Source organism: Podarcis erhardii, assembly GCF_964252035.2.
Source record: "Podarcis erhardii genome assembly, chromosome: 8".
NCBI classification, from domain to species: domain Eukaryota; kingdom Metazoa; phylum Chordata; class Lepidosauria; order Squamata; family Lacertidae; genus Podarcis; species Podarcis erhardii.
The window spans coordinates 86,387,487-86,400,659 of NC_138499.1; the positions used below are offsets into that span (position 1 = coordinate 86,387,487).

Sequence of the window (13,173 nt, forward strand, 5' to 3'; positions counted from 1 at the left end):
TAGATGTGCAATGCCGTTTGCCTACTTACAAAATCTTGCTGAATATCAGTAAAATCCTTTCCATATTTCTCAAGGGCTTCTTCAAAGAGATTTGCCTCAGAAGCAGACCATTCCTCCATCTCATCCCTGCACAAGACAGGCCCACCCTGGGGCACAAGGGCAGAAATTGCCTTGGAAATGTCATAGATGTTTTTGTGCAAAGTATCCATGGCATGGAACTACATAAAACAAACCAAATACAAAGTGTAAAAAAAGAAGTTTCCAATACATTTTTTAAAAATGCAACACATTTCAAAATAAAAAGCTATGAATGAAACTAGGGGACTGATACATATCAGGGGGCTGTTTGATGTTTTATTATGTTTTTATATATGCTGTAAGCCACCCAGAGTAGCTGGGAAAACCAAGACAGATGGGCAGGGTAACGCTACTGGAATGAATATTATTATTATCATCATCATCATCATCATCCTCTAATGCTGGCATGAGGAATATTTTTGGCTCCACAGATCAAATCCTTACCAGGCCAAATTTAACAGGTGGGTGGGGAAATCACCCAATGTCACAATGACATCTGGTCAGGACTCCAAAGTTGCTGCTAAAACAAAACTCCCCCCCCCCTTTGTTTTAACATGGGCAAGGTATTGCTTAAACTAAGGAAGAAACCTTCATTGGAGCAGTGGTTCAATGGTTTGCACTGAACTACCCAACTGGACAGGATTTAACCGCCCGGTGAACACCAATGAGTAGGGGTTAAATTCTGTTGAACTGGTACAGGAAACCCCTTTCCAATTAATAAACTCCACATCAGTCATACAAATCATTTAATTAAGCATTGTAAATGATCACGAGCTTAAAATTTACCATGTACATGCTAGATTTTTTATGTGTGTTATAGATTTACAGCTCCAGTTGGCTCCTAACTGAACTGTCTCTTAAGCACACAAACTACACCAATGTAAAATGCTTCAGGACTCTTCCAGTGTTTTCCATCTGATACATTACTCTCTTTGTGCCTTTATGCTATAGAGGTATTACTTTTAACTGAAAATCCAGCATTAGGATTTATTTTCTTAAATTCTTACCAGTGTGATATCCCTAGATGCTGCTGCAGCACTCATGTGTAAGCTTGGCTGCCGAACAGAACTGCTGCAGTCTAGAGCGCGAGCAAATGTACCCACAGAGCTAAGAAAAATGAAGAGAAGGTTGTCTTTCCGTGCAAGAAAACACACACAAAGCAAAGAAAGTAACAAGTTTACAGCAAGCACTTTCAAAAACAATTTGGTATGTATCATTTATTTGTACGAGGAAAAAAAGCATTTTTGCTACATTTTCATTGACTTCAATGATAATACACAGTTTCCCCAGACATAGTAGTGACCGTTGCCCACCCCATCTCGATTTTGTCATCGCAGAAAACTGTCTACCTTTATCAGGGGGAAATAGGTAGGGTGTGTACCGGAATCTAAGACAGATGTCACAAATGCCATGTTTCAGCTCACTCCCTCATCAGGTTAGGAACTTATTTAGATGACAAAGTCAACATTGTAGGACCCCAAAAGAGAAATTGTGTCCATCATCACAGCTATACTGGGTTCACAGATGGCTCCTGCAAATGTTTTTTTATTATTCATTTTTGCATACCCCAAAAGGATGGAAATTTGCTACATCAACTTTATTCTATTTGAGATTCCCTCAGAAGGAAAACATTTAAATGCAGGTTGTCAGTACGAAACTTGCCCTCACCACTCTTTAGCAAACGCCATGTGTCATGTAGCATCGCTGAGTCCAGTGAACCATGGGAGCTACGACTCAGAATCTACAACATGCATAATGGTGTCAGTGAAGTACGCTCACAGTCAACCACCAGCCTCAGCATACCTGCTGGAATTGTACGAATGAAAACTAGGAACCTGTTTAACAAAGGACAGCTGCTGAAATCAACACTTCCTATAAATGTATTTTCCATCAACTTTCACAGTGTTTTAATCCAACAGTGCAACATTTCAAAAGCCTCAATGGCCAGTGGTTTTGCTACAATTATTTTACGCACATTTAGAGATCACTAAGAAATTCATGCAAGATACAAGTTGAAAGTGAAACCCTCTCTTCATCATCAAGTGAAAAAAGCACAAGCATTATCAAGCAAAAAAAAAATACCTCCAGCAGCTTGCTATAAAGGCAGTTCAAAGTGTCATTTGAATCATTCAGTGCAATACCAGTTGATAGGGAAGAATGAGAGGCACATTATCATCCTAAACAAGGCAGGAGGAACAAGTAGAAGTTGTATGTTTTTATCTGCATGTGGAGATTGTGCAAGAAGACGCGAGCTAACGGGGCTATTTTACACTGAAGGTGTGTACAGTCTGAACAATGTACTTGAAAGATGAAGGTGTTAGACATCCCTTGAAAAGCAAAAGCTTCAGACTTGCTACACGGCAAGCACTGTTTAAGCACCAAATAAATACAATTTTTCTGCTACTAATCTTCCAAACTGTGAGAAATAGGAAAGTTGTGAAAGCAGAACACCACCACTTGGATGGTCATATATAAGCCAGTGATTGCTGGTTGTGATATATCGATTAGACAAGATTCTGTTCACTCTGGGAGAGCAGCCCACTTTGTTTTGGGTAGATACAAAAGCCCTATTTTGACATATTAGCTGTAAATCCCAATCAGCGTAATATTGTAGACTTGACGGCTGTGACAGCGGTTGAGATAGTTCTATGCCCAATTCTATGCCCAGACCGGGGATCTTGCATTGCCATTTCCTTATCAACTTCTGCTAGGGGAGAGACAGAGGTATGTTGATCATATATAGAGACTTTATTCCTTTTTTTGGTGCCACACTTCCTTACAGGCTTTTGACACTTCTAGAATTTTCATCCAGTATATTGAATACATTCTAATACTTCCTCTTCCTTTGTGATATACCGTATTTTGCTCCCCATAGGACGCACCGGCCCATAGGACGCACCTGGTTTTTTGGGGGGAAAATAAAGAAGAAAAATTCCCCCCAGGTGCGGGGCTGGAAGAACCAGGTCAGGGAACAGCAGGGAGGCGTGCTCCGCTTCCCCCGAGCTTGTGGGGCTGGCGTTGGGGAGAAATGCGCTGGGCCCGGGACTGGAGGCAGCTCTGTGCAGCCATCAGGAGCCAGGCAGGACTTCGCGCCCCGCTCCCGATGGCCGCGCAGAGCTGTGCTGAGCCCGGGACTAAAGGCAGCTCTGCGCAGCCATTGGGAGCCGGGTGGGACTTCGCGCTCCACTCCCGATGGCCGCGCAGAGCTGTGCTGAGCCTGGGACTGCAGGCAGCTCTGCGCAGCCATCGGGAGCCGGGTGGGACTTCGCGCTCCACTCCCGATGGCCGCGCAGAGCTGCGCTGAGCCTGGGACTGCAGGCAGCTCTGCGCAGCCATCGGGAGCCGGGCGGGACTTCGCGCCCCGCTCCCGATGGCTGCGCAGAGCTTCCTGAAGCCTGGAGAGTGAGAGGGGTTGGTGCGCACCAACCCCTCTCGCTCTCCAGGCTTCAGCGAAAGCCTGCATTCGCCCCATAGGATGCACACACATTTCCCCTTCATTTTTGGAGGGGGAAAAGTGCGTCCTATAGGGCGAAAAATACGGTGCTTGGTCCATTGAAATAGTAAGTTAATGTCTTTCTCCTCCCTCTGCTCCACTCTAGGTAGGGAAGTCTCAATCTCTTGAGTATGGCACTTTGCCAGCTCATTCACCTGTTTTAACATGAGATCATCTAATAGCTCCCTTCGCTCCACTGCTTGCATCCTACCAGTAGCTGGTGCGTTTTCAGCCAAAGCCATCTCCATGGCCAGATTAATGACACATTCTCCCCAATTAGCCTCTTGCGCTGCACCCCTGTAGTCAATATAGACAAGACTGGTGGCTGAAGATTGAGATGTACGTTCATTGCCAGCTACTTCATCCCTCAGGGGAAGAAGCTTGTAATTTTATTTTGTCTTCATTGTCTAACATGTGAAACATTTTCAGATACAAGTGGTGCTCCCTGTTTCTTGTACCCTTGTATAGTAAGACCTGCGACTGCAGGGTATACACACAGAGGGCTTCTCTGAAGTGCTTTTCTCATAGCCTCAGGCTCTTCCGCTCTGTCCTTCAATGTCCTCTTACTTACTCTTACCTATTTTATTCAAAATCTAGGTGCTTAGCTCATCCTCAGGGTAAGCCAGAAATGTTATTGAGATGATGAATATCTGGTTGCCATATTGGTTTTCACAACTTAAAACTCCAAAAGTCTCTGCACGACTATGGATCCCAGCCAGAAACTTGTATCTTGCAGTTAATAGAGATTGATTTTAATTAATGAATTAATGCCTGTTATTTATATGCCACTCTGGACAGCTCCCAACAAAATAAAACCCTTTTGTGTTAAGGAAAAAGAAGATAAGGCAAATATGCTCAAAACCCAGCCGTTAGTACTGCTGAGTCAACCACAACATTTTTTTAAAAAAGAAATATCAAATGAGCTCAAAACAAACACTCTCACAGTCATCCAGCTGGAAGCCCACTTGGACAGTCATTGTATGATATGAAACAACTGCCTCAGACAACAGCAGCGCCATAATGACTAATCCGACATTGTACAGGCAACAACCGTTTTGCGCGCGTTCAAAGCATGCGCAACCGTGCACATGCACATCACCGCAAACCCATAAGTGGCAGGAAAAGGGGGCAGGACCAGAATGGGGTGGGTTGTAAGTCTCTGCCACTGCACACAATGACTTGGAACGCAACCCCCGCACAAATTGGGTGTTGCCTGTATTGTATTGTGTGAGATTGCTCAGATCTCTGCCACCTCCAAACTTCTATTCTTTTCAGAAGAGATTACACCGATATTTTGAAAGTAGTATTGCACCACTATGCATGGCCTATTTTGATAACTTCATTGTGTGGCTGCTCAGTCCAAGCAAAGAATGAGATTCTGATGCTATCGAACAATGAATCAATGCAATAAAGCTGTTGCATTTAGAAATGATGTCTGCAAAACAAGAAGGAATGCGGCTAAAGAACTCTTGCTGCATCTCCCATTGATTTTCATACTGCTTCCATAACTTGAGGAAGAACGCACAAGTGAAGTCAATATACTCTGTGCTTTATCAGGGATGAATAACTAGCATGAGAATCGGAATGCCAGAAATGTGCCAAATTCAGCAACTGTCCTGTGTTAAATGATTGCCTATGTGCACATTTCTAGCAGGCATATTTATGTTTTGATGTAGGTTCGTAGATTACAAGTCGTTACCTCCTCTGCTTTGCTGGACTCCATGCTGCCAGCAGCTCCACCGAAACATTTGCTTAAGTGTGAGTCTTTTATCAGCTCCATCTGAGGTTTTCATGTCAAAGTAATCTGAAAACAGAACACAACTGATGTAGCAATTTTGCACATCTTTTGGTTATGTAATAATGAAGAACTGTGTAACGTGACCATAAATTCTTTGAATCCAGTATGACTATCACCTTAGTTCATACAACGCTGGTTTCTAACCCGGGTGGCGGATTGAAATATTGACCAAAATTTTAATTCAAAACCGTCATCTTGTCTTCCAGTATGATGGCTTATACACACTACTTGCCGGAGTGGCAAAATGACTTCTCTGACATTCACTGCTTGTGGCAATGAGTTCTGTACAGGATGTATACCTTGTCCTTTTTGTTTACACTACCAAAGGAAAAAGGAGGACCTCTGCTTATTTATCTCACGTAACCTCATATGCACATTTAGTTCTCCCCCAAGTTGATGAAATTCATTTTCATGAGCTTGAAACCTGAAGAAAATCACAGTTTAAGTGAGAATATACAAAACCAGTGCCTAAATGTGGAATAAGGCACCTATCGCATGTTTAAACTTTACTAGAGGCCTATGCCTAGAGCAAGTTGAATTGCCATCAGGGAATCCAAAAAAGGTACTAGCAACTGATGAATACACTTTTCTGTCCTAGTACCATTTGCTAACATTTGTTTGTTTTCCTCCAAGGACCTCTGTGATGCTGATGGTGCCCATGCTCTTCAAAGCACATATCAATCTCATGCCATACAAGGACAATGCTCTATAAAGCCAATGACAGAACTCAACAACAAGGGACAGGAGAGCTGTATCAGACGAATGCCCTCAAGACAGTTCTCCAAACATCTTGCTTTACATCTATATGCTACTTCCTTGTCTCAGGCCTGACTGCAACTCCCATCTCCTTTCCTTCTAATTATTTCATATGCCACACACCTGAAAACTATTGCTAACTGAATGTTCACACTTGCATGAAGGATACAGAAAAACCACTACCAGTCTTTCAAATCAATGGAATCAGGAAAGGTCAGAGCAAATATCTGCTAGTGCGAGGATTTCCATTCACAAATGGTTTTAGAACAGCAGCAAGTTGAAGAATGAAAATTTGCCTCCTTCAGTCAAGTATCATTTGCAATGTTTGTTACCTAGCAATATACCTATATTAATTCCTTCATATGGGAAGTATCTGCACCACCCAATCCGATGCATGCAAATACTACAAGCCATACATTTAAAACTCAGTAACAACTTCCAAAAAGCTTGCAATGAAGACATTATTAATGTTGACTATATCATTAACGATCAGGACACGGCCTTAGTATGCAGACAGCCCTTGTGCAAACTGACTGAACATTTGGGGACACAGTGGAAGAGATCAGTGAATCATCTGCTTTACTAGCAAATCAAATCATTGCTAATGAATGACTCGATCCCAAAACAATGGTATATAAACATTAAGATTATAATTACCATAATGATGCAACGGCAAACAAAACATTTTGTTTTACAAACAGCAAGCATTTGTTTAGGGGAACAGTATAATCAGAAAGCGGGGGAATAACCAGATTAAGACGCAAATTGTGGTGTTTTTCTCCTTACCGTGCTACTACAAGGAACTGATCTATCTGTTTGTCTATTAGTGGATTAAATGCTTCCCAAACTTTTGTTTCAAGTTTTGATTGGTCTCTGCCATCATCTTCACCTAAACAAATTCAAATTTAAAAAAGGGTTTATCTAGGCAATCTGGCAAAACAAATAGCGTACTGATGAGGAGCTTGCCTTCCACAAATCTTGGAAACTACAGAAAACATTTAACGTTCACTGGTGAAAAATGCTACGGTTGTCTCTTTTGTAGTATTCCCAAGAAGAGTTTACTTCCCGCAGAATAACGTGAGTGAAAAGTACACACCCAACCATCCAGCACTTCATATGCCAGCCCCATTTCCCCAAAGAAGCCACTTAATTCACATGTATACAAAAGCTTTGGAAATACAGAACCATTACGTATCTCCTGCTCAAATTGAACAAAACGTGGCAGCTCCCCCCCACACAAAAAAAGCTGATCACACCTGCTGATCTCTTAAATGAGATCCCACTCCAGCCTGACAAGGAGAATGACAACAAAGGCAAGCATGCTCTTGGAGCAATGAACTTTGCAGAATAGTAAAGTTCTCCGAGAGGGAGAATGCAGGAGTGTTACTGATTTGTCTCTCTCCTCCTCATTTGTGCAGCAGAGATGAATTTAAGACTGTGATGCGTTACGTCCTCCCCTCATTCACAAAAAAACTGCTGACAGGAAGGCTGAGTTAGCGAACTCTCTGTGATAGCTCCATTGCCTGTGAGCCCCGGGGGCTAGGTGCCACCAGAGAAAGTCTCATGCTGGTAAAAAGGAAAGAAACCCGCAAGAAAAAAACTGCAGATTTGCAGACTTATAGGAAAAGGAAGCTAAAGAAAGGACACCCTTCTTTAACCTAACAATGATGATGATATTATTATTATTATTATTATTATTATTATTATTATTATTATTATCATCATCATCAAGAAGACAGATAAACAACATACACAGAAGAGGATTTAAGGCAAGGCAGAAAAGGGTAAAGGCAAAACAAAAACCATTGCAAAGAGTAAACAAATGCTAAGTTCTGCCTAGAACACAGGACCCAACCGACCTGACTAGAGGCAGGGAAAATCTGGAGGGTGGGGTGGCTCCTCCCCCTGAAAGTGCAGGCAAAACACTTGAAGGGGGCTGCATATCCTGTCCAGTGGGAGGTGCCATCCTATTAACTGAATGTCCTCCAGTCCAAAAGTTTTTTGTGTTTTTTAAGAGTGTTCCATATAATTTATTCTGAATTTTCCAGATTTAAGCTTAGTGTAAAGTTGAATTTGAATTTTAAATGTCTGTGTTTCTTATTCTGGAATTATTTTAAAATGCTGGAAGCTGCTGTGAAACATTTTAGAAAAGCACGATAAAAATATTTTAACAGAGGTAAACCAAGATCAAGTACCATTACAGAACCTATGTACGTTTGGACAGCATGAAAGGACTAGGTTAGTGTAACACATCATGGGATATAGAGGCTGTGAAAGCATTCTGCAGTTCCTCAAACAAAAAACTTTGAGCCCCACAGTTTCCAAAACCTTCCACAACACAACATGAATTCTTTATGGATTTATGCAGAAATGAAACTACCTTCTTCCAGTAAGTCTGTTACATCAGCCTGGTATTTGTTTCCAACTCTGATTTCTCCTTTATCAGCTAGAAGAGTCTTCTGCTGTGGATCATATACTAGTGAATAAAAAAAGAAGTCCTGGGGACAGGAAGGGAAGTAAAAATTATAGCATTTCCAACAACTTGAATCGTGAGTATAGAGCCACTCCTAACAATTTTTGCACCATCAAATAACAACAGAAAACCTGGTGGTGAGAAATCAAATGCATATAATAAACTATGTACTTATGAAATAAATAAAAATTACCTTTTACAAATTATCATTTTAGGAAGGAGTCAGCAATGTGCACCAAATACATTGGGAAATGCAGGTGTGTATTGTGAAAGTAAAATTTAAGTTACCAGGCAGGCTGTTCCAATCTAGGCTCTCCAAGATAGCATTCTCAGAAATGCTACCTGTTCCATTTTGGAGTCAGCTAGATATAGCTGTGAAATCTCAATGGGTGAATGAGATAACAGTGTTGACAGGAGGAGTTTAGATTCGCTAGGCACCAGAAAACCTTTTGACCAAAAATGATCAGTTCTACCTGGCGTTTAATAGCAGAAAAATTGCAGAATATTGTGGAGTTACACAGTCTTGCTGGCTCCCCAGAGCTTGCTTCTACATTTCTTGGTTCCTCAAACTTCACTCTACGGGTGGTTGTGCAAAGCATGCTTGGGCAAGCATGCCTAGCTACTATCATCAATGAATTAAATTGACTCTCATTTATGGGGAGAAGCAGTAGGATACAAACACTTCGACACCTGCTCCATTTGCCAACATAGGCACACACTTCTATTTGGCACCTAATCAACAGCTTGTTCTTTTCCATTTCTTCAGGTTAGGATTTGCCATGACATTTTGGCACTCCAATTTGGCACTTGGCACTAAAGATCCTTATTCAGTTTTGCAGACAACCTCTCATTTGCTCCTTAACTCTGTCCCTTCTACATTGTGTCCCATACCTCTGATCAGTTAGCATTTCCACTTTTTGTTATGGAAACATCCCTCTCTCCTCTAGACAAGGCATCAACCTTGCTCACTTTTTCATCTTACAGAACTTCCTTCCTCATGAAGCCTCACCTTTAAGTTAACGTACTTAGGACACCAAATCGGTCCATTTGCAGACTGATTTCTAAGACATGTTCATGAATATACCAAATATACCAGAGATGTTCATGAACTGCCAAATATACTATTTAAAGAATTGCCTTCATATGCAGCACTAAGAAGTTATGCCGAAACAAATTGCATGGGAGTCTAAACGTTTACAGAAGCCCCGTCACAGCTCCTGAAGCCTCAGAAAAGACGAAAGTGCTATCTTAGAACTGTATAATTTACAAAAAAGTGAAATACACTAAATAGAGAACTTTAGTCCCAACCATGCCCACCTGTAATTTAGGTGGTATTTTCTTCATAGTACGATCCCAAAATGGTGAAAATATTGTCCCACTTCAAAGCATTATTGTAGAGCATGACTTGGTCATTGTGCTCCCAGAAGCCACGGCACATTGTGCTCCGCCACAACTTCCTGGTTTGAAACAAACCATGGTTTGCCATTACATCTGAATCGAACAAACTATGGTTTGCTTTTTTAGAAAGGCAGAAGCTACCTTCAAACCATTGTTTCTAATTCTGGTTTAGAGGCAAGCTATGATTTGCACACGCCACAGTTGGTGCAGTTTGGATGCCACAGCAAAGTGCTATGAACCAGGAAATCACGGAGGAAGGTGGAGCATGCCATTTGGTCCTGAGCCTAGGGCCACATGACCCAGAAAAACTGTCTGTGGACAAACGTCGGCTCCCTCAGCCTGTAAAGCGAGTTGAGCACTGCAACCCCAGTCGTTCGCGACTGGTCTTAACTGTCAGGGGTCCTTTACCTTTTTAACATTGGACAAGTGCTTTAAACAAGTGTGGCAAAACAACTTGGAAGATTTTCAGTTTCATATATGTGCCTACCTCACGTTCCAGATAGGATTTAAGGGATTCTGTTTCATTTAAGAGTGTAACGCTGCATTTGCCTCTAAAAAAAAGAAAGAAAAATAAGATGAGAAAAAGGGCATTTGGAATGCCTCATTACGTAAAATACAAATATGTTCTTAGGTTTATTAAAAACCATTACACAAAAAATCTAATTATTCAGTCCACACCTAATATGAGTGGCTGGTAAGGATTCCAGCTGACGTGAGAGAAACAGTTCTCGGTGTCGCAGTTGATGTTTCTGTTTCTCTGGTAAATCAATCTTTTCTGGGTTTTCCATCTCTTCTTCCATTTCTCCTAGTTGAAGATGAAATAACATTAATCTGTGAAGATGGTTGAAATAGTACTTCAATGCACTGCCAGATGCAATTTTTACATTTAAATTTAACTACCCAGCATAGCATCAGATCATATGCAAAGAAAACAGAATTAGTGAACTCACTGCATAATTTGTGAACCACCTTGGTCTCATGGTTATTGGGCTAGAACATGCCCAAAAGGTTGATGTCATTCACTACACCAGAGGAGGCATCAGATGTTGACATAATCAAGTAGCTGCTAAGGCCTAGAGCCCAACCACTTTCAAGAGAAATCCTATTTCACCACTTTTTCTAGGACTTATTGAAAGCATAATAGTTGCCTACAGCTTCATTGCAGCTGCTGTGGCACCAAGCTGTCAGACATGTGGACACTGTAACAGATCTATGCATGCACAGTCTAACCCCATGCAAGTTTACTCAGAAGCAAGTCCTGTCAGTTTAGCAGGAATATGGAAATTGAGATGGGTATAACCTATCAAAAGGAATAGACCAAACAGGACGGGAGGAGTAGCATTATATGAAAAGGATGTGCAGAGATCCAAGACTTGGAGCATGGAAGGCAGACTGAGAGCAGAATGGTGAACATTTCAGAAGAGAGAAACAACAGTGACATTTCTGTAGGTGTCTGCTATAGACCACCAAGACAGACTGAAGGTTTGAATGATGTCTTCCTAGAGCAGATTACCAAGCATTCAAAAAGGAGATACATATTAGTAATGGGAGACTTCAACTTCCTCATGAAGTCAACTTCCCCAATTCTGGGCTGCATCAATAGGAGTATATCATCTAGATCAAGGGAAGTAATAGTGCCACTGTATTCTGCTCTGGTCAGACCTCACCTGGAGCACTGTGTCCAGTTCTGGGCACCACAGTTCAAGAAGGACACTGACAAACTGGAACGTGTCCAGAGGAGGGCAACCAAAATGGTCAAAGGCTTGGAAACGATGCCTTATGAGGAACGGCTAAGGGAGCTGGGCATGTTTAGCCTGGAGAAGAGGAGGTTAAGGGGTGATATGATAGCCATGTTCAAATATATAAAAGGATGTCACATAGAGGAGGGAGAAAGGTTGTTTTTTTAAAAAAAATAATTTTTATTCAATTTTTAAAACACATAATTAAAAGACAAACACATCACAAAACACAAACAAACATAAACAAATCAAACATAAATAAATTCATAATCTTATTTTCTTGTAACTTCTTTCAATCGACTTCCCCATACCTCCCTTTCGCTGCATCCTTATTTTAGAAAGAATTTTTTTAGCAACCCTTTAGTCAATTTATCCATTTAGTTCCCTTCATTAAATTCCCATAAATTTGTTGGTTACAGCTGTAATTCTCTGCTTCTTACCCCTTGACATCTTAACACCCCTCAATTTTACAACAATTTTTAAGATATATTTTAAATTTCTTCCAGTCTTCTTCCACCGCCTCTTTCCCCTGGTCACGAATTCTGCCGGTCATCTCTGCCAGTCCCATGAAGTCAATCACCTTTGTCTGCCATTCTTCCAGAGTAGGTAGTTCTTGCATCTTCCAATACTTTGCCAGAAGAATTCTTGCTGCAGTAGTAGCATACATAAAGAAAATCCTATCCTTCTTTGGCACCAATTGGCCAACCATGCCCAGGAGAAAAGCCTCTGGTTTCTTAGTAAATGTCCATTTAAGGACTTTCTTAATTTCATTATAGATCATTTCCCAGAATGCTTTCACCCTCGGGCAGGTCCACCATAGGTGATAGAAGGTACCTTCATTCTCATTACATTTCCAACATTTATTATTGGGCAAATGATAAATTTTTGCAAGCTTGACTGGGGTCATGTACCACCTGTAGATCATTTTCATTATGTTTTCTTTTAAGGCATTACATGCCGTGAACTTAACACCAGTGGTCCATAACTGTTCCCAGTCAGCAAACATAATGTCATGACCGATATCCTGTGCCCATTTAATCATAGCTGATTTCACCGTTTCCTCCTGTGTATTCCATTTAAGCAGCAAATTATACATTCTTGACAGATTCTTAGTATTGGGTTCTAACAGTTCCGTTTCTAACTTTGACCTCTCCTTCTGAAATCCTATTTTCCTGTCCTCTTTAAATGTCTCATTTATCTGGTGGTAATGCAGCCAATCTCGAACTTTGGACTTTAGTTTTTCATAGCTCTGAAGCTTAACCCTTTCACCTTCATATTCTAAGATTTCACAATATTTTGGCCATTTAGAATCCATATTAAATTTTTTCACCCCCTTGGCTTCCATTGGTGACAACCACCTGGGAGTTTTACTTTCCAATAGGTCTTCGTATCTGCTCCAAACATTATATAATGCCAGCAAGGTAAATGTGTGGGACTT

General features: G+C 41.2%; 1 protein-coding gene across 4 annotated transcripts in view; it reads right to left on the bottom strand.

Annotated features, from left to right (window-relative positions):
* MTA1 (metastasis associated 1) overlaps nucleotides 1-13,173 on the bottom strand; it is a 72,773-nt gene that overhangs the window by 41,855 nt on the left and 17,745 nt on the right. For 3 of the 4 annotated variants that reach the window (XR_014159054.1, XM_081872722.1, XM_081872724.1), the window contains exons 4-9: nucleotides 10,675-10,801; nucleotides 10,484-10,547; nucleotides 8,506-8,623; nucleotides 6,912-7,014; nucleotides 1,086-1,185; nucleotides 30-218 (exon numbers count right to left, since the gene is read on the bottom strand). Coding sequence is in view for 3 of the 4 variants with exons in the window: in XM_081872722.1 (XP_081728848.1) it covers nucleotides 30-218; nucleotides 1,086-1,185; nucleotides 6,912-7,014; nucleotides 8,506-8,623; nucleotides 10,484-10,547; nucleotides 10,675-10,801 (701 nt within the window). In the remaining variant the exon portion in view is untranslated. Of the gene's footprint in view, nucleotides 1-29; nucleotides 219-1,085; nucleotides 1,186-6,911; nucleotides 7,015-8,505; nucleotides 8,624-10,483; nucleotides 10,548-10,674; nucleotides 10,828-13,173 lie in introns of all 4 variants that reach the window. The other variant, XM_081872723.1, reaches the window with a different exon arrangement.